Below are 23,841 nucleotides of genomic sequence, written 5' to 3'. Positions count from 1 at the left end.
GGTGCATAAGGGGGGCCTAAGGGGGTGCATAAGGGGGGTCTAAGGGGGTGCTTAAGGGGGGCCTAAGGGGGTGCATAAGGGGGGCCTAAGGGGGTGCATAAGGAGGGCCTAAGGGGGTGCATAAGGGGGGCCTAAGGGGGTGCATAAGGGGGGCCTAAGGGGGTGCTTAGGGGGGTCTAAGGGGGTCCATAAGGGGGGTCTAAGGGGGTGCTTATGGGGGGTCTAAGGGGGTGCTTGTGGGGTGCCTAAGGGGGTGCTTATGGGGGGCCTAAGGGGGAGCTTAAGGGGGGCCTAAGGGGGTGCTTAGGGGGGCCCAAGGGGGTGCTTGTGGGGTGCCTAAGGGGGTGCCCCCTGGCTGCAGTTCTGGCAGCTGGCAGCTGGCCCCCAGCGGGAGGGCAGGCTGCTGTGCCACGGCCACTACCCCAGAGATCCTGGTGCTGGATGCCAGCAGCCTGGAGGTCCTCTACTCCCTGGTGTCCAAGATCTCCCCTGACTGGATCAGCTCCATGACCATCATCAAGGCCAGCAGGACACAAGGTAGCTGAGGAGCTCTGGGGCTGCTGCAGCCTCCTCCTGGCGGGGGGCAGGAAACCTCCTCGGCCTCCTGAGGGACCTGGGGAGGAGGCAGAAGGCAACTGCTGGGGAGCTTTGCCTCTGGCTGAAGAGGGCTCTCATGCACCCCCCTGGGCTGCTGGTGCCCTCCCTGCCCTCACCATGCCTCTGCCCCCAGAGGACACCGTGGGTGGCAGTGTCTGTGACTGGCATCCTGAAGGTCTGGATCCTCACCTCGGAAGCTAACCGCCTGCAGGTGAGCAAGGCTTGGGCTGCCAGGGAGCCTCAGGGGCCTGGCATGGCCTGGGGTGGGGTGGGATGGGGTGGGAGGGACCTTGAAGGTCACAGAATGGGTTGGGAGGGACCTGCAGGGCCGTGGGATGGCCTGGGAGGGACCTTCCAGCTCCTGGGACCCTGCGATGGTTTGGGGCGAGAGGCGACCTCAAGGCTCCGACCCCCGCGGCAGCCGGGGGGCTGAGCGCCCCCTGAGCTGGGCTGCAGGCCCAGGCTCTGGGCAGTCAGGCTCTGGGGTGTGCTGCAGGAGCCCAGCCCAGTCTTTGAGGAGGAGTCCAAGCCCATCTACTGCCAGGACTGCCAGAGCATCTCCTTCTGCTCCTTCACCCAGCGCTCGCTGCTGCTCGTCTGCTCCAAGTACTGGAGGGTGAGGCAGGAGCCTGCCCCGGGGCCTCCCCATGGGGCTGCAGCCAGCACACACTTGCCTTTCTTCTTCCTGCCCCTGCCCTTGGAGCTGCTTCCCTAAGCCCTTGGAGCTGCTTCCCTAAGCCCTTGGAGCTCCTTCCCCTGCCCTTGGAGCTCCTTCTCCTACCCTTGGAGCTCCTTCCCCCAGCCCTTGGAGCTCCTTCCCCAGCCCTTGGAGCTCCTTCCCTGCCCCCTTGGAGCTCCTTCCCCTGCCCTTGGAGCTCCTTCCCTGCCCCTTGGAGCTCCTTCCCCTGCCCCTTGGAGCTCCTTCCCCAGCCCTTGGAGCTCCTTCCCCAGCCCTTGGAGCTCCTTCCCCAGCCCTTGGAGCTCCTTCCCTAAACCCTTGGAGCTCCTTCCCCAGCCCTTGGAGCTCCTTCCCTAAGCCCTTGGAGCTCCTTCCTCTACCCTTGGTGCTCCTTCCCCTACCCTTGGAGCTCCTTCCCTGCCCCTTGGAGCTCCTTCCCCAGCCCTTGGAGCTCCTTCCCTAAACCCTTGGAGCTCCTTCCCTGCCCCTTGGAGCTCCTTCCTCTACCCTTGGAGCTCCTTCCCCTGCCCTTGGAGCTCCTTCCCTAAACCCTTGGAGCTCCTTCCCCTGACCTTGGAGCTCCTTCCCCTGCCCTTGGAGCTCCTTCCCCAGCCCTTGGAGCTCCTTCCCCTGCCCTTGGAGCTCCTTTCCCCCAGCCCTTGGAGCTCCTTCCCCTGCCCTTGGAGCTCCTTCCCTAAGCCCTTGGAGCTCCTTCCCCTGCCCTTGGACCTCCTTCCCTAAACCCTTGGAGCTCCTTCCCCAGCCCTTGGAGCTCCTTCCCCAGCCCTTGGAGCTCTTACCTCTACCCTTGGAGCTCCTTCCCCTACCCTTGGAGCTCCTTCCCTGCCCTTGGAGCTCCTACCCCAAGCCCTTCGAGTTCCCCTTCCCAGCTCCTCTTGGAGCTCCCTTCTCCCCACCCCCTCTCCCCATCTCTCTCCCCACCCCCCTCTCACCCTCCCCCTGCTCCCCTGCAGGTCTTTGATGCTGGGGACTACTCCCTCCTGTGCTCAGTCCCGAGTGAGAGCAGCCAGAGCTGGACAGGGGGGGACTTTGTGGCCGCTGACAAAGTCATTGTGTGGACCGAGGACGGCCAAAGCTTCATCTACAAGTTACCAGCCAGGTAATTCCCAGCCCCTTTGGAGCCCTTCCCATCTGCCTGGGAGGCTCTCTCCCCCCGCCCCCCGCCCCGTTTGCAGCCCCCTCCTGCCCCCGGGGCCGGGCTGCGGTGGGTGCAGGGTGCGCTGCCTGCCCCCTGCCAGCTGCCTGCCGGCCAGCGACTCCTTCCGCCGGGACGTGGGCAGGGCCCTGCAGAGCCCCAGCCCCCCGCTGCTCTCCAGCGTGCTGCGCAGGGCAGACAAGCAGGTGAGAGGGGAGGCGCTGCTGGGGCTGCCCTGCCCCCTGCCCTGCCTTCCCTTGCCCCCCTCCCCTCCCTCACAGCGCCTCCTCTCTCCCTGCCAGCTGCTGCTCTGCCCGCCGGTGACTCGCTTCTTCCAGGGGCAGGGGGGCTCTGCCCCTGCCAGCTGTTGCTGCAGGGAGACTCCTCGGGCAGGCTGAGCATCTGGAGCCTGCCTGAGGCTCTGGAGCAGCAGCAGCAGCCTGCTGCAGGTAGGGCTGGGCCCTAGGGATAGCCCCCCGGGGCCTGGCCCCGGGCAGCTCCCTCCCAGCCCAGGCTGGGAGCCTTGGGCTCTGGAAGGGCCCTTCCAGCCCAGCCCCTTCCGTGGCCTTGGAGCTCCCCTCCCAGCCCCTTCCATGGCCCTTAGAGCTTCCTCCCAGCCCCCTTCCATGGCCTTGGAGCTCCCTCCCAACCCATTCCATGGCCTTGGAGCTCCCTCCCAGCCCCTTCCTATGGCCTTGGAGCTCCCTCCCCAGCCCCTTCCATGGCCTTGGAGCTCCCTCCCAGCCCCTTCCCTGCCCCTGCAGCTCCCTCCCAACCCCTTCCCTGCCCCTGCAGCTCCCTCCCAGCCCCTTCCCTGCTCCTTGGAGCTCCCCTCCCAGCCCCTTCCCTGCTCCTTGGAGCTCCCTCCCAGCCCCTTCCTGCCCCTGCAGCTCCCTCCCAGCCCCCTTCCCTGCTCCTTGGAGCTCCCTCCCAGCCCCTTCCCTGCCCCTGCAGCTCCCTCCCAGCCCCTTCCCTGCCCCTGCAGCTCCCTCCCGCCGCCGTCCCCCGCTGCCACCTCCGCTCTCTGTGTGCCGCAGGGGCTCCCCAGCCGCAGGTCGCTGTCGCTGCAGGAGGCCTTCGACGGGCTGCGGCCGGCGGGGATCATCGACCAGCTGAGCGCGGCAGGGGGCGCCGCGGAGCCGCTGCAGGTGACGGCCAGCGTCTACATCCCGGCGCACGGGCGGCTGGTCTGCGGCCAGCCACGACGGCAGCGTCGTCATCGTCCCGGCCACCCAGACGGGCCATCGTCCAGCTGCTGCGGGGGGGAGCACACCCTGCGCAGAGGTGACCCCGCCCCGCCCCGCCCCGCCCTGCCCCCGCCCTGCCCCGCCCAGCCCTGCCCCGCCCAGCCCTGCCCCTGCCCCGCCCCTGCCCCGCCCCGCCCTGCCCCACCCTGCCTGTCCCGCCCCGCCCAGCCCCGCCCTGCCCTGCCCCACCCCGCCCTGCCCTCCCCGCCCCGCCCTGCCCCGCCCCGCCCTGCCCCGCCCCGCCCTGCCCCCGCCCTGCCTGTCCCGCCCGCCCTGCCCCCGCCCTGCCCTGCCCCGCCCTGCCCCCGCCCTGCCCCGCCCTGCCCTGCCCCGCCCTGCTCTGCCCCGCCCTGCCCCGCCCCGCCCTGCCCCGCCCTGCCCTGCTCTGCCCTGCTCTGCCCTGCCCCGCCCCCGCCCTGCCCCGCCCTGGTTGCTCAGATGGGGCTGGGAGCTGGGCTGGGTGTGATGATCTCCAAGGCCATTCCCAACCTGGGGGAATTCTACTCCAGCCTCTTCTATTACCTGGCTCCCTGTCCCCCTCCTGGCTCCCTGCCCCTCTCCCCTCCTGGCTCCCTGTCCCCCTCCTCTCCTGGCTCCCTGTCCCCCTCCTGGCTCTCTGTCCCTCTCCTTTCCTCTCTCTCTGTCCCCCTCCTGGCTCTCTGTCCCTCGCCTTTCCTCTCTCTCTGTCCCTCGCCTTTCCTCTCTCTCTGTCCCCCTCCTTTCCTCTCTCTCTCTGTCCGTCTCCTTTCCTCTCTCTCTGTCCCCCCTCCTTTCCTCTCTCTCTCTGTCCGTCTCCTTTCCTCTCTCTCTGTCCCTCTCCTTTCCTCTCTCTCTGTCCCCCTCCTGGGCTCTCTGTCCCTCGCCTTTCCTCTCTCTCTCTGTCCCCCTCCTTTCCTCTCTCTCTGTCCCCCTCCTGGCTCTCTGTCCCTCGCCTTTCCTCTCTCTCTGTCCCCCCTCCTTTCCTCTCTCTCTGTCCCTCTCCTTTCCTCTCTCTCTGTCCCCCTCCTTTCCTCTCTCTCTCTGTCCCTCTCCTTTCCTCTCTCTCTGTCCCTTTCCTTTCCTCTCTCTCTGTCCCTCTCCTCTCCTGCTTCTCTGTCCCCCCTCCTTTCCTCTCTCTCTGTCTCTCTCCTTGTCTCTCTCCTTGTCTCTCTCCTTTCTCTCTCTCTGTCCCTCTCCTTTCCTCTCTCTCTCTGTCCCCCCTCCTTTCCTCTCTCTCTGTCCCTCTCCTCTCCTCTCCCCCTGTCCCTCTCCTCTCCTCTCCTCATCCTCTCCTCTCCTCTCCTCTCCTCTCCTCTCCTCTCCTCTCTCTCCTCTCCTCTCCTCTCCTCTCCTCTCTCCTCTCCTCTCCTCTCCTTCCTCTCCTCTCTCTTCTCCTCTCCTCCCTCTCCCTCTCCCTCTCCCTCTACCTCTCCTTCTCTCCTCTCCCTCTCCTCTCCTCTCTCCCTCTCCCTCTCCCTTCCTCCTCTCCCTCCGCTCTGGGCCTGCTATGCTTTGAGGCGGTGCCGGCGCTCTGTCGCCCCCTGCAGGCTGGCCGCCGCACCGCACGCTGCGAGGCCACCGGAACAAGGTTGACGTGCCTGCTGTACCCGCACCAGGTGGCCGCCCGCTGCTACGACCAGCGCCTGCTGCTCTCGGGCGGGGTGGACTTCTCCGTCATCCTCTGGGACATTCTTCTCCGGGGAGCTCAAGCACAGCTTCTGCGTGCACGGGGGGGAGGTCACCCAGCTGGCGGGTGCCCCCCGACAGCTGCAGCGTGAGTGGGGCCTGCCCCGCCGCAGCCGCCCGGCCCCGCGCTGCAGGGGCACCGCGCGCCCCTCCCCTGCCCTCACCCTCCTGCCCTTTGCCTTCCCTTCACCCTGCTTCCCCTCTGCTTTCCCCTCCCTTGCCCTTCCCTCCTGCCCTTTGCCTGCCCTCCCCCCCTGCTTCCCCTCTGCTTTCCCCTCCCCTGCCCTTCCCTCCTGCCCTTCCCTTCCCTTCCCCCTTTGCTTCCCCCTGTGCTTTCCCCTTCCCTTCCCTTCCCTTCCCTTCCCTTCCCTTCCCTTCCCTTCCCTTCCCTTCCCTTCCATCCCTTCCCTTCCCTTCCCTTCCCTTCCCTTCCCTTCCCTTCCCTTCCCTTCCCTTCCCTTCCCTTCCCCTTCCCTTCCCTTCCCTTCCCTTCCCTTCCCTTCCCTTCCCTTCCCTTCCCTTCCCTTCCCTCCCTTCCCTTCCCTTCCTTCCCTTCCCTTCCCTTCCCTTCCCTTCCCTTTTCCCCTTCCTCTCCTCCTCTCTCCCTGGTTCTCCAGGGACATCCTGGATCCTCCACCCCTAAAGGTGTCCAAGGCCAGCTTGGATGAGGCCTTGCTCAGCCTGGCTGGTGGAGGTGTCCCCTGCCCATGGCTGGGGGGTGGGACCTGGCCGCTCCTCAAGGTCCCTTCCACCCCTTCAAGCTGCCTTCCAGCCCACCCCGCTGCGTGCTTCTCATCCTGGCCTGAGCCCAGCCGCAGAGAGCTCGTCCTCAGAGCCCTTTCTCCTCCTCCTCCTCCCCCTCAGGCCCGAGTGCAGCACTGCATCTGCTCGGTGGCCAGTGACCACTCGGTGGCGCTGCTGAGCCTGCGGGAGAAGAAGTGCATCATGCTGGCCTCCGCGCCACCTCTTCCCCGTCCAGGTCATCAAGTGGAGGCCCTCTGACGACTACCTGGTGGTGGGCTGCTCAGACGGCTCTGTCTACGTCTGGCAGATGGACACAGGTGAGCTGCCAGGCCTGGGGGCTGCTGGCCTGCGTCGCCGGGGCCTGCCTGCCCGCCTGCCTGCCTGCCTTGGGGGCTTGACTGGGGGGCTTGCTTGGGGGGCTTGATTGGGGGCTTGCTTGGGGGCTTGACTGGGGGTCTTGCTTGGGGGGCTTGATTGGGGGCTTGCTTGGGGGCCTTGGGGGTCTTGCTTGGGGGTCTTGCTTGGAGGCCTTGGGGGCTTGCTTGGGGGGCTTGCTTGGGGGGCTTGGGGCTTGCTTGGAGGTTTTGCTTGGGGGCCTTGGGGGCTTGCTTGGAGGTCTTGCTTGCTTGGGGGCCTTGGGGGCTTGCTTGGGGGGCTTGCTTGGGGCCTTGGGGTCTTGCTTGGAGGTTTTGCTTGGGGGCCGTTGGGGGCTTGCTTGGAGGTCTTGCTTGCTTGGGGGCCTTGGGGGCTTGCTTTGGGGGTCTTGCTTGGGGCCTTGGGGTCTTGCTTGGGGGGCTTGCTTGGAGGCCTTGGGGGCTTGCTTGGAGGTCTTGGGGGCTTGCTGGGGGGTCTTGCTTGGGGGTCTTGGGGGCTTGCTTGGAGGTCTTGCTTGGGGCTTTGGGGTCTTGCTTGGGGGCTTGCTTGGAGCCTTGGGGGCTTGCTTGGGGGTCTTGCTTGGGGGCCTTGGGGGCTTGCTTGGAGGTCTTGCTTGGGGGTCTTGATTGGGGGTCTTGATTGGGGGTCTTGGGGGCTTGCTTGGGGGTCTTGCTTGGGGGCCTTGGGGTCTTGCTTGGGGGTCTTGATTGGGGGTCTTGGGGGCTTGCATGGGGGTCTTTGCTTGGGGTCTTGCTTGGGGGTCTTGCTTGGGGTCTTGCTTGGGGGTCTTAGCTGCTTGCTTGGGGGGCTTGCTTGGGGCCTTGCTTTGGAGGCCTTGGGTGCTTGCTTGGGGTGAATGCTTGGGGGTCTTGGGAGGTCTTGCTTGGAGGCTTGCTTGGGGGGCTTGCTTGGGGGCTTGCTTGGGGGCCTTGGGGTCTTGCTTGGGGTGTGAATGCTTGGGGGTCTTGGAGTCTTGCTTGGGGGCTTGCTTGGGGGGTCTTGCTTGGGGCCTTGGGGGCTTGCTTGGAGGTCTTGCTTGGAGGCCTTGGGGGCTTGCTTGGAGGTCTTGCTTGGGGGGGCTTGCTTGGAGGCCTTGGGGTCTTGCTTGGGGGTCTTGCTTGGGGGTCTTGCTTGGGGGTCTTGGGTGCTTGCTTGGAGGTCTTGCTTGGGGGTCTTGATTGGGGGTCTTGCTTGGGGGGTCTTGCTTGGGGGCCTTGGGGGTCTTGCTTGGGGTCTTGGGGGCTTGCATGGGGGGTCTTGCTTGGGGTCTTGCTTGGAGGTCTTGCTTGGGGGTCTTGATTGGGGGTCTTGGGTGCTTGCTTGGGGGGCTTGCTTGGAGGCCTTGGGGGCTTGCTTGGGGGGCTTGATTGGGGTCCTGCTTGGGGCCTTGGGGCTGTTTGGGTGTCTGGGCTGGGGTCTCGAGTCCCTTTTAGCTTGCCCAGCTGGGCTCTGGGCTCTCTCTGGGCGCTCTCTGGGCTGGGGTGCTCGGGGCCCCTGGCCCCCCCGAGCTCCCCCGAGGGGCCGGTGGTCAGCTGCTGCCCCCCGGGCAGGTGCCCTGGACCGGTGTGTGATGGGCATCGCGGCGGTGGAGATCCTGAACGCCTGCGACGAGGCGGCGCCGGCGGCGCTGGACGCCCTCAGCCAGCCTGCGGTCAACCTGAAGCAGGCCATGACCCGCCGCAGCCTGGCCGCCCTCAAGAACGTCGCCCACCAGAAGCTCCAGACCCTGGCCACCAACCTGCTGGCTCCTGAGGCCTCGGACAAGGTTGGGGGGGGGGGGGGGGGAGGGGCCGGGGCTGGGTGCTGCAGCCCCCTCGGGGGTGGCCGCCGAATGTTCCTCACCTGAAGGGCTCCGAAGGTCGGGGTGGGAGGGAGCTGCAGGGCCATGGGGTGGGGGTGGGAGGGGAGATTCAGGGTGATGGGGTGGGGTGGGAGGGAGCTGCAGGACCATGGGGTGGGGGTGAGAGGGAGCTGCAGGGTGATGGATGGGGTGGAAGGGAGCTGCAGGGCGATGGGGTGGGATGGGAGGGAGCTGCAGGACCATGGGGTGGGATGGGAGGGAGCTGCAGGGCGATGGGGTGGGGTGGGAGGGAGCTGCAGGGTGATGGATGGGCTGGGAGGGAGCTGCAGGGCCATGGATGGGCTGGGAGGGAGCTGCAGGACCATGGATGGGTTGGGAGGGAGCTGCAGGACCTGGGATGGGCTGGGAGGGAGCTGCAGGACCATGGATGGGGTGGAAGGGAGCTGCAGGGGCCATGGATGGGCTGGGAGGGAGCTGCAGGACCTGGGATGGGCTGGGAGGGAGCTGCAGGACCATGGATGGGGGTGGAAGGGAGCTGCAGGGCCATGGATGGGCTGGGAGGGAGCTGCAGGACCTGGGATGGGCTGGGAGGGAGCTGCAGGACCTGGGATGGGTTGGAAGGGAGCTGCAGGACCTGGGATGGGGTTGGAAGGGAGCTGCAGGACCTGGAATAGGCTGGGAGGGAGCTGCAGGACCTGGGATGGGTTGGGAGGGAGCTGCAGGACCCTGGGATGGGGTGGGAGGGAGCTGCAGGACCTGGGGTGGGCTGGGAGGGAGCTGCAGGGCCGTGGATGGGCTGGGAGGGAGCTGCAGGGCCATGGGATCATGGGATGGGCTGGGAGGGAGCTGCAGGACCTGGGATGGGCTGGGAGGGAGCTGCAGGACCTGGGATGGGCTGGGAGGGAGCTGCAGGGCCATGGGATCATGGGATGGGCTGGGAGGGAGCTGCAGGACCTGGAATAGGCTGGGAGGGAGCTGCAGGACCTGGGATGGGCTGGGAGGGAGCTGCAGGGTGATGGATGGGCTGGGAGGGAGCTGCAGGACCTGGGATGGGCTGGGAGGGAGCTGCAGGAACCTGGGATGGGCTGGGAGGGAGCTGCAGGACCATGGATGGGGTGGAAGGGAGCTGCAGGACCTGGGATGGGCTGGAAGGGAGCTGCAGGGCCGCGGTGCCGCGGTGCCAGCCTGTGCCAACGCGGCTGCCCCCGGGCCCTGCCTCCCCGCCAGGGCAGCCTGCCCAAGTGCCCTCCCAACTCGCTGGTGGTGCAAGGGCTGAAGGCCGGCGGTGGGCGACCCCGACCTGCACGTGCTGTTCTTCGACGTGGAGCGCTGATCGTCCAGCTGCTGGCCGAGGAGGCCGCCCGGCCCCCCGCGCCGCCCCCGAGAGCGCCCCCCAGCGGCCCGGCGCCGCCGAGCGCCCCCGGCTCCTTCCTGGCCGGCAAGCGCGCCGCCGTCCTCTTCCCAGCAGGTGAAGGAGACCATCAAGGAGAACATCAAGGAGCACCTGCTGGTACGAGGAGGAGGAGGAGGAGGAGGAGGAGGAGGAGGAGGAGGAGGAGGAGGCAGGGGGGGGAGGCTGGAGGCAGCGGCGGGAGGAGGGCGACCCCGAGTACCGCGCCGGCAAGTCCAAGCCGCTGACGCTGCTGGAGTACAACTTGACCATGTGACACGGCCAAGCTCTTCATGAGCTGCCTGCACGCCTGGGGCCTCAACCCCGGCCTGGACCAGCTCTGCCTGGAGCGCCTGGGCATGCTGCGGCCCCACTGCTCCGTCTCCTTCGGGCTGCTCTCCAGGGGCGGCCACATGTCCCTCATGCTCCCCGGCTACGGCCGGCCCCCGGGCGAGAGGCCGCCCGAGGGCGCAGCGCCGCCGCCGCCAGGGGGGCGCCGAGGGCTGGGCAAGGGCACCTACAGCGTGTCCCGGGCCGTCACCACCCAGCACCTGCTCTCCGTCATCTCCCTGGCCAACACCCTCATGAGCATGACCAAACGCCACCTTCATCGGGGACCACATGAAGAAAGGGCCCAGCAGGTCGGGCAGCTGCTCCCCCGGGCCCCCCAGACCCCCACCTGGGACCCCAGACCCCACCTGGGGCCCCCAGATCCTGCCCCGGCCCCCAGACCCCCACCTGGGACCCCAGACCCCCACCTGGGCCCCCAGCTGCTCCCCCCGGGCCCCCCAGCTCCCCACCTGGGACCCAGCTCCCCACCTGGGCCCCCAGACCCCCACCTGGGCCCCCAGCTGCTCCCCTGGGCCCCCAGCTCCCCACCTGGGCCCCCAGCTGCTCCCCTGGGCCCCCAGCTCCCCACCTGGGCCCCCAGCTGCTCCCCTGGGCCCCCTGATCCCCACCTGGGCCCCCAGCTGCTCCCCTGGGCCCCCCAGACCCCCACCTGGGACCCCAGCTCCTCCCCTGGGCCCCCAGCTGCTCCCCCGGGCCCCCAGCTCCTCCCCTGGGCCCCCCAGCTCCCCACCTGGGCCCCCAGATTCCCACCTGGGCTTCCAGCTCCTCCCCTGGACCCCCAGATCCTCCCCTGGGCCCCCAGATCCTCACTTGGGCTTCCACCTCCTCCCCTGGGCTCCCAGCTCCCCACCTGGGCCCCCAGCTCCCCACCTGAGCTGCCAGCTCCCGCCCTGGGCTCTCCTCCAGGGGCTTTGGTGTGGTCCCTGGGGTGAAAGCCCTCAGGCCCCCGGGGGCCCCAAGGCCATTCCTTCTGCCTCCCCTGCAGGCCCCCCCGCCCAGGCACCCCGGAGATGGCCAAGGGGAAGGCTGCTGCTGCCCTCTCCAGCCCCACAGCCCAAGGCCAGATCAAGCAAGGTACCAAGGGCTGGGCTGGGCTGGGCTGGAGGAGGACCTTGGGCAGCAGCCATGGGCATCCAGGGAGAGACCTTCTCTGCCTCCAGGGAGAGGCTTTTAGGCTCTAGGGAGACTCTGGAATTCCAGGGAGAGACCTTAGGCTCCAGGGGGAGACTTTTGGGGGTCCCAGGAGGCTTGTTCTGGGGGTTGTGTTCCCCCCCAGTGTCCTCTGCTCCACCAAGCAGCTTCCCTTCCCCTCCAGGAGGCTGAGCTGTGCCCCAGTGCCAGCAGCAGTGAGCAAAGCAGCTGTGAGTGCAGATGTCCCCCCCCGGGGGGGGGTGCCCAAAGGAGCAAGCAGGCAGCAGCAGACAATGGCTCAGGAGCTTGGAGCCATTGTTGGGCTGCACAAAAGGAGGCAAGGATTAAAGTTGGGAGCTGCTGCTGCTGCTGCTGCAGGACATCTGCTGAGGGCTCTGGGGGCAGTGCTGAGCTCCTCAGCTCCATCCAGGAGCAGCTGGGGGGGAGCAGAAAGGCTTCAGTCCGGCTTGGCTCCGCTCCTCTGGCACCCAGGGGTGATGCTGCTCCTGGGCAGGGGGCTTCAGGCCAGGCTTCAAAGTGTTGGTGTGTGGGAAGGAGGTGGGGCAGCAGGGTGACAGGTGGGACAGGCCCGGGCTGGAAGGGGTGGGAAGGGGCAGGGGGAGATGCAGAGCTGGCTTAAGGGTGGGGGAGGAGAAGCAGAAGTGCTGGAGTTAGGATTGAGGCCAGGCTGGGGGTTAAGGCTGGGGGATCAGGCTGGGGATCAGGCTGGGACCAAGGGGGGCTTAAATGGGGTTAAAACTGGGGCCAAAGCTGGGGTTAAGGCTGGGGATCAGGCTGGGGATCAGGCTGGGACCAAGGGGGGCTTAAAAAGGGGTTAAAACTGGGGCCAAGGTGGGGGTTAAACTTGGCAGCCAAGCTGGGCTTAAGTAGATGAGAAATCCAACTAGGTTTAAAGCAGGGCCTCAAGCTGGTGCCCATGGAAGCTGAGCCTCCAACAAGTGGCTCTGCCGGTGCCTCCCTGTCCCTCTCCAGCCCCCTGCCTCCTCCTGGCTCCTCCTCCAGCCTAGCTTTGGTTCTTCACTCCTCATCACCACCTTCCTCCAGGTGTGGGTTCCCAGCCCTCAGTGCCACCACTTCTGGGGCTCAGGAGCTGCTCTCTCCTCCCTCTCCTCTGGGGCTCAGGAGTTTCCTCTCTCTGGGGCTCAGGAGTTTCCTCTCTGGGGCTCAGGAGTTTCCTCTCTCTGGGGCTCAGGAGTTTCCTCTCTCTGGGGCTGAGGAGTTTCCTCTCTCTGGGGCTCAGGAGTTTCCTCTCTCTGGGGGCTCAGGAGTTTCCTCTCTGGGGCTCAGGAGTTTCCTCTCTCTGGGGTTCAGGAGTTTCCTCTCTGGGGCTCAGGAGTTTCCTCTCTCTGGGGCTCAGGAGTTTCCTCTCTCTGGGGCTCAGGAGTTTCCTCTCTCTGGGGCTGAGGAGTTTCCTCTCTCTGGGGCTGAGGAGTTTCCTCTCTCTGGGGCTCAGGAGTTTCCTCTCTGGGGCTCAGGAGTTTCCTCTCTCTGGGGCTCAGGAGCTGCTCTCTGGGGCTGAGGAGTTTCCTCTCTCTGGGGCTCAGGAGTTTCCTCTCTGGGGCTCAGGAGTTTCCTCTCTGGGGCTCAGGAGTTTCCTCTCTCTGGGGCTCAGGAGTTTCCTCTCTGGGGGCTGAGGAGTTTCTCTGGGGCTCAGGAGTTTCCTCTCTCTGGGGCTCAGGAGTTTCCTCTCTGGGGCTCAGGAGTTTCCTCTCTCTGGGGCTCAGGAGTTTCCTCTCTGGGGCTCAGGAGTTTCCTCTCTGGGGCTCAGGAGTTTCCTCTCTCTGGGGCTCAGGAGTTTCCTCTCTGGGGCTCAGGAGCTGCTCTCTGGGGCTCAGGAGTTTCCTCTCTCTGGGGCTCAGGAGTTTCCTCTCTCTGGGGCTCAGGAGTTTCCTCTCTCTGGGGCTCAGGAGTTTCCTCTCTGGGGCTCAGGAGTTTCCTCTCTCTGGGGCTCAGGAGTTTCCTCTCTCTGGGGCTCAGGAGTTTCCTCTCTCTGGGGCTCAGGAGTTTCCTCTCTGGGGCTCAGGAGTTTCCTCTCTGGGGCTCAGGAGTTTCCTCTCTGGGGCTCAGGAGTTTCTCTCCCTCCTTCTCCTCTCTCTTTTTAGTTTGGCTTTTGATTTGTTTTGTTCTCTCTCTCTCTCTCTCTCTCTCTCTCCTCTCCTTCTCTCCTGCATGCTGCTGCTGCTGTTCCCTCTAGCACTGAAGGTGGCTCTGACTCTGCTCCTCCTTTCCACCCCTGTTTCTTAGTCAATGAAGGTATTTGCTTCCCTCCCTTTCTTCTTCTCCTCTTTGGCCTTGGATTCAAGTTGACCTCTCTGGGGGGGTTTAGTTTGCCCCCCTAAAACCCAAACCACAGCGAGAGGCGAGGAGGAAGGGTTGTGGGGAGCAGCTTGGGCAGGAAGCCAGCTCCCAGCTGCCGGCTCCGAGCTGACCTTGGCCAGCTGCTCTGGGGCTGGGGTTAAAGAGGCTGCACGGCTAAATAGTGCCCAAAATTGGCCAAAAATCCTCCTTTTAGGACCATTTTCTGTATGTAGTGAGGACCTTGAGGGTGTTCTAAAGGCTGCAAGCTTAAGCAGGCAAAAAAATGGCCAAACCCTCTTCTTTTGGGAGCCTTTTCTGTAGTCAGTGAGGATCTGGAGGGGGATTTTAAGGCTGCCAGGCTAAATAGGTCCAAAGTAGGCTCCCAAGTCCTTCTTTTGGGAGCCTTTCTGTGTTCAGTGAGACCTTGAGGGTGTTTTTAAGGCTGCAAGGTGAAACAGGGCCCAGCTTAGCCCCAGACTGGCCCAAGCCCTGCTTTCCGCCCCGGTTTGCCCTCATCCAAGCTGCCCTGAGCCGAGGCAGCAGCCGCCGGGACCCAGCCTGGGCTGCAGCTGCGCCGCTCCCCCAGCAGGAGCCGAGCGCTGCTGCGGCTGCCGGCCTGGGGCAGCTCCCTCCCCTCTGCCCCCTCCTCCCTCGGGGCCAGCCCTGGGTTCTCCCCCTCCGGGTGGCTGCTTTCTGAGCTGTGTCCTCCCTTCCCCCTGTGTGTGCCCAGGCTGGAGCCAGCTCGCTGCCATGCACTGCGTGATGCTGCCCGACCTGCTGGGGCTGGAGAAGTTCCGCCCTCCCCTGCTGGAGATGCTGGCGCGGCGGTGGCAGGACCGCTGCCTGGAGGTCACCGGGGGGCCTGCTGGGGCTGCTGGGGGGGGGTCTGCCTGCTCCCAGGCAGGGGTTACAGATGGAGCAGCCCCCTGGGGAGCTGGGGGAGAGAGGAGCTGCGGGGGGCGGCAGGGGGAGTGGGAGCTGCCCTCTCCAGGTGGTGACCAAGCCTAGGTTGGGTTTGCCTGTGCTGGAGGTGGGGAGGGGCTGGGGAAGGGAGCAGGACGAAGCTCTTCGGAAAGGCCTCCCTGAAGGTCTCTGCTTTGGTCCTTCGGCCCCGGGCAGGTGCGGGAAGCTGCCCAGGCCCTGCTGCTGGCCGAGCTGCGGAGGATCGAGCAGGCAGGGCGCAAGGAGACCATCGACGCCTGGGCACCCTACCTGCCCCACTGCATGGACACTGTCATCTCCCGTGAGCACCCCGCCCCTGGCACCCCTGGCACTGCCGGCACTGCTAGCACCGCGGCACCCCCGGCACCGGGCAAAGCAGAGCGGAAAGGAAGGAAGCAGGGGGAAAAGAGAGGAAGAAAAGAGAAAGAGATGGGGAAAACAGAGGGGAAAAAGGAGGAAATAGAGAGGGGAAAGAAGGAAATAGGGAAAATAGAGGGGGGAAAGATGGGAAATAGGGAAAATAGAGGGGGGGAAAGGAGGAAATAGGGGAAAAAGATGGGAAATAGGGAAAATAGAGGGGGGGAAAGGAGGAAATATGGGAAATAGAGGGGGAAAAGATGGGAATGGGGAAAATAGAGGGGGAAAGGAGGAAATAGGGGGAAATAGAGGAAAAAAGAAGGAAATAGGGAAAATACAGGGGGAAAAAGATGGGAATGGGGAAAATAGAGGGGAAAAGATGGGAATAGGGAAAATAGAGGGGAAAAAGATGGGAATAGGGAAATAGAGGGAGAAAAGAAGGTAACAGGAATAATAGAGGGAGAAAAGAAGGAAATAGGGAAAATACAGGGGGAAAAGATGGGAAATAGGGAAAATAGAGGGGGGGAAAGGAGGAAATAGGGAAAATACAGGAAAAAAGATAGGAAATAGGGAAAATAGAGAGAAAAAAAGGAAATGGGGGAAATAGAGGGGGAAAAGATAAGAATAGGGAAAATAGAGGACAAAAAGAAGGAAATGGGGAAAATAGAGGGAAAAAAGATAGGAAATAGGGAAAATAGAGGGGGAAAAGATGGGAATAGGGAAAATAGAGGAAAATAGGGAAAATAGAGGAAAAAAGAAGGAAGTAGGGAAAATAGAGGGGGGAAAGATGGGAATAGAGAAAATAGAGGGGGGAAAGAAGGAAATGGGGGGAAATAGAGGGGAAAAAAGATGGGAATAGGGAAAATAGAGGGGGAAAAGGAGGCAATAGGGGGAAATAGAGGAAAAAAAGAAGGATATAGGGAAAATAGAGGGAAAAAAAGAAGGAAATAGAGGGGGAAAGAAGGAAATAGGGAAAATAAAGGGGAAAAGATGGGAATGGGGAAAATAGAGGGGAAAAAGAAGGAAATAGGAAAAATAGAGGGAAAAAAGAAGGAAATAGGGAAAATAGAGGGGGAAAAGAAGGAAATAGGGGGAAATAGAGGGGAAAAAGAAGGCAATAGGGAAAATAGAAGGGAAAAAGATGGGAATGGGGAAAATAGAGGGGGAAAAGAAGGAAATAGGGGGAAATAGAGGGGGGAAATGGAAGGAAACAGCACTAGAGGAAGCTGGTGGCAAATCCCTGCCCCTTGGGTGTCCTTCCCCTTGCCCCTTGCAGCCGGGGTCAGCGCGGAGGCCGCCCAGCCTGGCACTGCCAGCCCGGAGTCCCTGGGCACAGAAGGGAAGTGCCAGGAAGAGGAACACGACCTGGGGGATGATGAGATGGCAGCAGGTGAGGAGCAGGGGCAGCTCCCTGCCTGTGACCCTGAAGAGCCTGACAAGCTTCTCCCAGCCCTGCTGTGGTCTCTCCTCACCTCCCCTCCTCTCCGCCTCCTCCCAGGTTGTCTCTCAGCCCTCCCCCAGCTGAGGAAGGTCTCCACCTCCTACGAGGAGCGGCGGAAGCAGGCCACGGCCATCGTCCTGCTGGGGGTGATTGGGGCAGAGTTTGGAGCCGAGATTGAGCCCCCAAAGCTCCTCACCAGGCCAAGGAGCTCCAGCCAGGTCCCAGAGGGCTTTGGTTTGACCAGTGGAGGATCCAACTACTCCCTGGCCAGGCACACCTGTGAGTGACCCCTGCCTGGGGGGTGGGCTGGGGAGGAAAGGGCCCTGAGCTCCATCCCAAGTGGCCTTGCCCTGGGGAAGACAAAGGGTTGGGGTTTTGAACCTCCCAAGAAGAAGTTCTGGTGGCAGCCAACCTCCTCCTCAGCTTCTTTCTTCAGCCCTAAGCTCCAGAGGAATCCTTCTCTTTCTTCCCCCCTGATGTCTGCCAAGCTTCCAGGCTCTGCCAACCTTCTCCTGAGCTTCTGGTGTCAGCCAGCTCGCTGGGCCCAGCTTGCCCCTGCTGGGCACCTAGCTCATGAGGTCCCCTTGCTGCCCATGAGGGGCTCTCCACGCCCATGAGGAGGTCTCCATGCCCCTTGTGCCCGCTGTGAGCCGTGCCCCCGCTGTGTGTGTGCCCCCTGCAGGCAAGGCGCTGACGTTCCTGCTGCTGCAGCCGCCCAGCGCCAGGCTGCCAGCCCACAGCACCCTGCGCCGCGCTGCCATCGACCTGGTGGGCAGAGGCTTCACCGTCTGGGAGCCCTACATGGACGTCTCTGCCGTGCTCATGGGGCTGCTGGAGCTCTGTGCCGAGGCTGACAAGCACCTGGCCAAGTAGGTGCCGCCTCTGGCCCGCCTGGGCACCGCCTCTGCCCACCTAGGCGCCGCCTCTGCCCACCTAGGTACCCCCCTTGCACTGACCAGCTGGTACCTGGGGGTCGCCTCTGACCAACCAGCTGTCTCCTCTGACCACCTAGGTGTCCCCTCTGACCCACCAGCTGCCACTTACGCCACCTAGGTGGCATCTATGCCCACCTAGGTGCCACCTGTGCCCACCTAGATACCCCCTCTGACCGACCAGCTGGCACCTCTGCCCATCTGAGTGCCACCTCTGCCCCCCAGCTGTCCCCTCTGCCCACCCAGCTGCCCCTCTGCCCCCCTCTTGCCCCCTCCCTGTGCCCCCATGGCCATGCCACCCTCACCCCATGCCCTCTGCTGCTCCTCCTGGAGGCTGGCACAAACCTCTTGGTGTCTCCTCCTCCTCCTCCTCCCCTGGCAGCATCCCCCCTGGGCCTGCCCCCTGAGCCCAGCCGCCGACTCTGCCCGCTCCGCCCGCCACGCCCTGGCACTCATCGCCACCGCCCGGCCCCCGGCCTTCATCACCACCATCGCCAGGGAGGTCAGCAGGGGCCGCCCCCGGGCACCGGGCTGGGCTTGGGAGGGCCACCAGAGGGCATCTGCTGGATGTTGGGTTGGGCTGGGTTGGGCTGGGTTGGGCTGGGCTGGGTTGGGCTGGGTTGGGTTGGGCTGGGTTGGGCTGGGTTGGGTTGGGTTGGGCTGGGTTGGGTTGGGTTGGGTTGGGTTGGGCTGGGCTGGGTTGGATTGGGCTGGGTTGGGCTGGGTTGGGTTGGGTTGGATTGGCCTGGGTTGGGCTGGGTTGGGTTGGGTTGGGTTGGGTTGGGTTGGGCTGGGTTGGGTTGGGCTGGGTTGGGTTGGGTTGGGTTGGGTTGGGTTGGATTGGATTGGGCTGGGTTGGGTTGGGTTGGGCTGGGTTGGGTTGGGCTGGGTTGGGCTGGGCTGGGTTGGGTTGGGTTGGGCTGGGTTGGATTGGGTTGGGTTGGGTTGGGTTGGATTGGGCTGGGTTGGGTTGGGCTGGGCTGGGCTGGGTTGGATTGGGTTGGGTTGGGTTGGGCTGGGTTGGGTTGGGTTGGGCTGGGTTGGGCTGGGTTGGGTTGGGCAGGGCTGGGCTGGGCTGGGCTGGGTTGGGTTGGGTTGGGTTGGGCTGGGCTGGGTTGGGTTGGGTTGGATTGGGCTGGGTTGGGTTGGGTTGGGTTGGGCTGGGCTGGGTTGGGTTGGGTTGGATTGGCCTGGGTTGGGTTGGGCTGGGTTGGGCTGGGTTGGGTTGGGCTGGGTTGGGCTGGGTTGGGTTGGGTTGGATTGGGTTGGGCTGGGTTGGGTTGGGCTGGGCTGGGTTGGGTTGGATTGGGCTGGGTTGGGTTGGGCTGGGTTGGGTTGGGTTGGGTTGGGTTGGGTTGGGTTGGGCTGGGCTGGGTTGGGTTGGGTTGGATTGGGCTGGGTTGGGTTGGGTTAGGTTGGGTTGGGCTGGGTTGGGCTGGCTTGGGTTGGGTTGGGTTGGGTTGGGCTGGGTTGGGTTGGGCTGGGCTGGGTTGGGTTGGATTGGGCTGGGTTGGGTTGGGCTGGGTTGGGTTGGGTTGGGTTGGGTTGGGTTGGGTTGGGCTGGGCTGGGTTGGGTTGGGTTGGATTGGGCTGGGTTGGGTTGGGTTAGGTTGGGTTGGGCTGGGTTGGGCTGGCTTGGGTTGGGTTGGGTTGGGTTGGGTTGGGTTGGGTTTGGCTGGGCTGGGTTGGGTTGGGTTGGATTGGGCTGGGTTGGGTTGGGTTAGGTTGGGTTGGGCTGGGTTGGGCTGGCTTGGGTTGGGCTGGGTTGGGCTGGGTTGGGCTGGGTTGGGTTGGGCTGGGTTGGGCTGGGCTGGGCTGGGCTGGGTTGGGTTGGGCTGGGTTGGGCTGGGTTGGGCTGGGTTGGGTTGGATTGGATTAGGTTGGGCTGGGTTGGATTGGGCTGGGTTGGGTTGGGCTGGGTTGGGCTGGGCTGGGTTGGGCTGGGCTGGGTTGGGTTGGGTTGGGTTGGATTGGATTGGGCTGGGTTGGGCTGGGCTGGATTGGGCTGGGCTGGGTTGGTTTGAGCCGGGCCGGGCCGGGAGGAGGCTGAGGGGCGGCCTGGCGGGCCGGGTCTGGCGCAGGTGCACCGGCACACGGCGCTGGCGGCCAACACCCAGTCCCAGCAGAACATCCACACCACCACCCTGGCCAGGGCCAAGGGAGAGATCCTCAGGGTGATCGAGATCCTCATCGAGAAGATGCCCACGGACGTGGTGGACCTGCTGGTGGAGGTGAGGAGCCTGGGCACCGCCTCTGCCGGCGCCTGGCGCGGAGGCAAAGGTCTCCTCTCGGGGCTGGCAGAAGCTGGAGGCCTCAGCTCCGTCCTGCTGGGCCTTCATCGCCTGCCCCTGGAGGTGGTGTCCCAGCTGGCGCCGGTCTGCCCCCTGCAGGTGATGGACATCATCATGTACTGCCTGGAGGGGTCTCTGGTGAAGAAGAAAGGTCTCCAGGAGTGCTTCCCAGCCATCTGCAGGTCAGCCCTGAGGCCTCCTGGGGCCACCAGGAGAGCTTCTGCCGGGCCCTGGAGGGGCCGGGGTGGCGTTGGGCTGCTGGTTGCACTTGGTCACCTCAGAGGTCTTCTCCATCCCTCATGACTCTGTGGCTTGATGGCCATGGGGGTGCTGGGTGGTGGGGGGCTGATGGCTGTGGGGGTGCTGGGCTGATGGCCGTGGGGGTGCTGGGTGGTGGGGTCTGATGGCTGTGGGGGTGCTGGGCTGATGGCCGTGGGGGTGCTGGGTGGTGGGGTCTGATGGCCGTGGGGGTGCTGGGCTGATGGCCGTGGGGGGTGCTGGGTGGTGGGGTCTGATGGCCGTGGGGGTGCTGGGCTGATGGCCGTGGGGGTGCTGGGTGGTGGGGTCTGATGGCTGTGGGGGTGCTGGGCTGATGGCCGTGGGGGTGCTGGGTGGTGGGGGGCTGATGGCCATGGGGGTGCTGGGCTGATGGCCATGGGGGTGCTGGGTGGTGGGGGGCTGATGGCCATGGGGGTGCTGGGCTGATGGCCATGGGGGTGCTGGGCTGATGGCCATGGGGGTGCTGAGCTGATGGCCGTGGGGGTGCTGGGTGGTGGGGGGCTGGTGGCTGTGGGGGTGCTGAGCTGATGGCCGTGGGGGTGCTGGGTGGTCAGCAGGGCCATGCTGCCCCCCAGGTTCTACATGGTCAGCTACTACGAGCGGAGTCACCGGATCGCGGTGGGCGCTCGCCAGGGCTCGGTGGCTCTCTACGACATCCGGACCGGCAAGTGCCAGGTGAGGTCCCCGCTGCCCCCTGCCCCTCCTCGGAGCCTGCTGGGCATCCTCCTGGGGCTGGGCATCCTCCTGGGCTTGGGCATCCTCCTGGGCAGGAATCTCCACCCTGGGGCTGGAGAGCCTTCTAGTGCTGGAGCTCCTCCTGGAGCTCGGTCTCCACCTTGGGGCTGGAGCTCCTCCTTAAGCTCCTCCTGGGGCTGAGGCTCCTCCTGGGGCTGAGGCTCCTCCCGGGGCTGAGTCTCCTCCTGGAGCCAGAGCTCCTCCCGGGGCTGAGTCTCCTCTCGGGGCTGAGTCTCCTCCCGGGGCTGAGTCTCCTCCTGGGGCTGAGTCTCCTCCTGGAGCCAGAGCTCCTCCTGGGGCTGAGTCTCCTCCCGGGGCTGAGTCTCCTCCCAGGGCTGAGTCTCCTGGGGCTGAGTCTCCTCCCGGGGCTGAGTCTCCTCCCGGGGCTGAGTCTCCTCCTGGGGGCCGAGCTGCTGCAGCTGAGGCAGTGCTGCCTGTGAGCAGGGAGAGGTCAGCTGTGCCAGGGAGGGGTGCAGGGGGTGCAGGGGGTGCTGGCAACCCCCTCCCCTCCGTGCCCCACAGACCATCCACGGCCACAAGGGGCCCATCACGGCGGTGGCCTTCGCGCCCGACGGCCGCTACCTGGCCACCTACTCCAACGCCGACAGCCACCTCTGCTTCTGGCAGGTGAGGCTGCCCTGCCCTGCCCTGCCCTGCGCTGCCCAGCCCTGCCCAGGCCTGCCCTGCCCTGCCCTGCCCTGCCCTGTCCTGCCCTGCCCTGCCCTGCCCTGCCCAGCCCTGCCCTGCCCTGCCCATCCCTGCCCTGCCCTGCCCTGCCCTGCCCTGCCCTGCCCTGCCCTGGGCACCCTGTGGGCACTGTGAGCACAGCTTGGCCCTCACCCAGCCAGCTTCAGGGCACTGAGTCCAGCCCAACCCACCCTGGCTCCTGCTGCCCACCCTGCATCCTGCTGCCCACCCTGGCTCCTGCTGCCCACCCTGCATCCTGCTGCCCACCCTGGCTCCTGCTGCCCACCCTGGCTCCTGCTGCCCACCCTGCCTCCTGCTGCCCACCCTGCATCCTGCTGCCCACCCTGGCTCCTGCTGCCCACCCTGCCTCCTGCTGCCCACCCTGCCTCCTGCTGCCCACCCTGCATCCTGCTGCCCTCCCTGGGTCCTGCTGCCCACTCTGCCTCCTGCTGCCCACCCTGCCTCCTGCTGCCCACCCTGGGTCCTGCTGCCCACCCTGCATCCTGCTGCCCACCCTGCCTCCTGCTGCCCACCCCTGCATCCTGCTGCCCTCCCCTGCCTCCTGCTGCCCACCCTGCCTCCTGCTGCCCTCCCTGCCTCCTGCTGCCCACCCCTGCCTCCTGCTGCCCACCCTGGCTCCTGCTGCCCACCCTGGCTCCTGCTGCCCACCCTGCATCCTGCTGCCCACCCTGGCTCCTGCTGCCCACCCTGCATCCTGCTGCCCACCCTGCCTCCTGCTGCCCCCCCTGGGTGCTGCTGCCCACCCTGGCTCCTGCTGCCCACCCTGCCTCCTGCTGCCCACCCTGGGTGCTGCTGCCCCCCCCGGACGCCGCTGCCCCCCCAGCCCCCAGCCCCGTGCCCCCGGCGCCGCGGCAGCCGTGCCCGGGGGTGCCAGGCTGCGGTGCCCCCGCAGATGAACACCTCGCTGCTGGGCACCATCGGGGTGCTGAACTCGGCGCCCCAGCTGCGCTGCGTCCGCACCTACCAGGTGCCCCCCGTGCCGCTGGCGGCCCCCGGCCCCCAGGGGGCGCTGCGCCTGGCGCGCCTCATCTGGACCTCCAACCGCAACCTCATCCTCATGGCGCACGACGGCAAGGAGCACCGCTTCGTCCTCTAGGTGGGCACCCTGCCACCCTGCCCTGGGCACCCTGCCACCCTGCCCTGGCACCCTGCCACCCAGCCCTGGCACCCTGACACCCAGCCCTGGCACCCTGCCACCCAGCCCTGGGCACCCTGACACCCTGCCCTGGACACCCTGACCAGCCCTGGCACCCTGCCACCCTGCCCTGGCACCCTGACCAGCCCTGGGCACCCTGACACCCAGCCCTGGCACCCTGACACCCTGCCCTGGCACCCTGACCAGCCCTGGGCACCCTGACACCCTGCCCTGGGCACCCTGACACCCAGCCCTGGCACCCTGACCAGCCCTGGGCACCCTGACACCCTGCCCTGGCACCCTGACACCCTGCCCTGGGCACCCTGACACCCAGCCCTGGGCACCCTGACACCCTGCCCTGGCACCCTGACCAGCCCTGGCACCCTGCCACCCTGCCCTGGGCACCCTGACACCCTGCCCTGGGCACCCTGACACCCAGCCCTGGCACCCTGACACCCTGCCCTGGCACCCTGACCAGCCCTGCCCTGGGCACCCTGCCACCCTGCCCTGGGCACCCTGACACCCTGCCCTGGCACCCTGACACCCTGCCCTGGGCACCCTGACACCCAGCCCTGGCACCCTGACACCCTGCCCTGGCACCCTGACACCCTGCCCTGGCACCCTGACACCCTGCCCTGGGCACCCTGACACCCAGCCCTGGCACCCTGACACCCTGCCCTGGCACCCTGACACCCTGCCCTGGGCACCCTGACACCCAGCCCTGGCACCCTGACACCCTGCCCTGGGCACCCTGACCAGCCCTGGGCACCCTGACACCCTGCCCTGGGCACCCTGACCAGCCCTGGGCACCCTGACACCCTGCCCTGGGCACCCTGACCAGCCCTGGGCACCCTGACACCCTGCCCTGGGCACCCTGACCAGCCCTGGCACCCTGACACCCAGCCCTGGCACCCTGACACCCTGCCCTGGCACCCTGACACCCTGCCCTGGGCACCCTGACACCCAGCCCTGGGCACCCTGACCAGCCCTGGCACCCTCCAGGGGGAGGGAGAGCCCCAGAAGGTCTCCCGGGGGTGGAACCCGGCGTGGAGCTTGGGGCGGCCCCCTTGGCACCCCCCGGCTGTGCCCTCCCCTGCCCTGCCCCTCTGCCCTGCCAGCGCTGGTGGCCTCCAGCCCCCACACCCAGCTGGTGCCGGAGGCAGAGCTTGGAGGAGGCTCGCAGCTCCCTGCCAGCCCCCGGGCGGCCGGCGGGGGGGCGCTCGCTGGGAGCGAGGCCGGCAGCAGCCTGCGGCAGGCTCTGTGGTCTCGCCCCGCAGGACCCCGCGGCGGAGCTCGGAGCTGCTGCGCGCTGGAGAGCCTCCGGAGGAGCCCCCGGGCCCCCTGCATGTCCCTCGTGTCCCAATAAAGAGCAGAGACCGCTGCGAGCGCCCCCTGCCGGCGCGGGGCTGGGGACGGCGCCGTGGGGAGCCGGCTGCGGGGCTGGGAGCGCCCCCTGCAGGCGCAGGGCTGCGGATGCCGCCGGGGGGGCTGGGTCCGGGGCTGGGGGCGCCCCCTGCAGGCGCAGGGCTGGGGATGCCGCCGCGGGGTCTGGCTGCGGGGCTGGGG

General features: G+C 66.1%; 1 protein-coding gene across 1 annotated transcript; it reads left to right on the top strand.

The window, feature by feature from the left end:
* Window positions 1-341: 341 nt before the first annotated feature.
* On the top strand, window positions 342-23,655 carry WDR7 (WD repeat domain 7; the record flags this gene model as incomplete). The annotated part of the gene is given in 41 exon segments (XM_068169352.1): window positions 342-421; window positions 423-537; window positions 731-741; window positions 743-808; window positions 1,094-1,213; window positions 2,251-2,396; window positions 2,536-2,638; window positions 2,735-2,788; window positions 2,791-2,882; window positions 3,472-3,631; window positions 3,633-3,671; window positions 3,673-3,693; window positions 3,695-3,716; window positions 5,206-5,249; window positions 5,251-5,349; window positions 5,351-5,410; window positions 5,412-5,432; window positions 6,209-6,301; window positions 6,303-6,405; window positions 8,014-8,228; window positions 9,492-9,548; window positions 9,550-9,589; window positions 9,592-9,725; window positions 9,727-9,774; window positions 9,806-9,928; window positions 9,930-10,250; window positions 10,252-10,295; window positions 10,991-11,079; window positions 13,330-13,410; window positions 14,186-14,304; window positions 14,575-14,698; window positions 16,031-16,144; window positions 16,253-16,474; window positions 16,878-17,068; window positions 17,510-17,629; window positions 19,209-19,358; window positions 19,518-19,600; window positions 20,273-20,372; window positions 20,955-21,059; window positions 22,033-22,236; window positions 23,553-23,655. Coding segments are annotated over 40 exon segments (4,133 nt in total), but the record flags the coding sequence as incomplete, so codon positions are not given.
* Window positions 23,656-23,841: the final 186 nt, after the last annotated feature.

Source organism: Melanerpes formicivorus, unplaced genomic scaffold, assembly GCF_026170545.1.
Source record: "Melanerpes formicivorus ecotype bairdi unplaced genomic scaffold, bMelFor1.0.p_v2 SCAF_179, whole genome shotgun sequence".
Lineage (NCBI taxonomy): Eukaryota > Metazoa > Chordata > Aves > Piciformes > Picidae > Melanerpes > Melanerpes formicivorus.
This window is presented reverse-complemented; position numbering and strand designations above follow the sequence as displayed.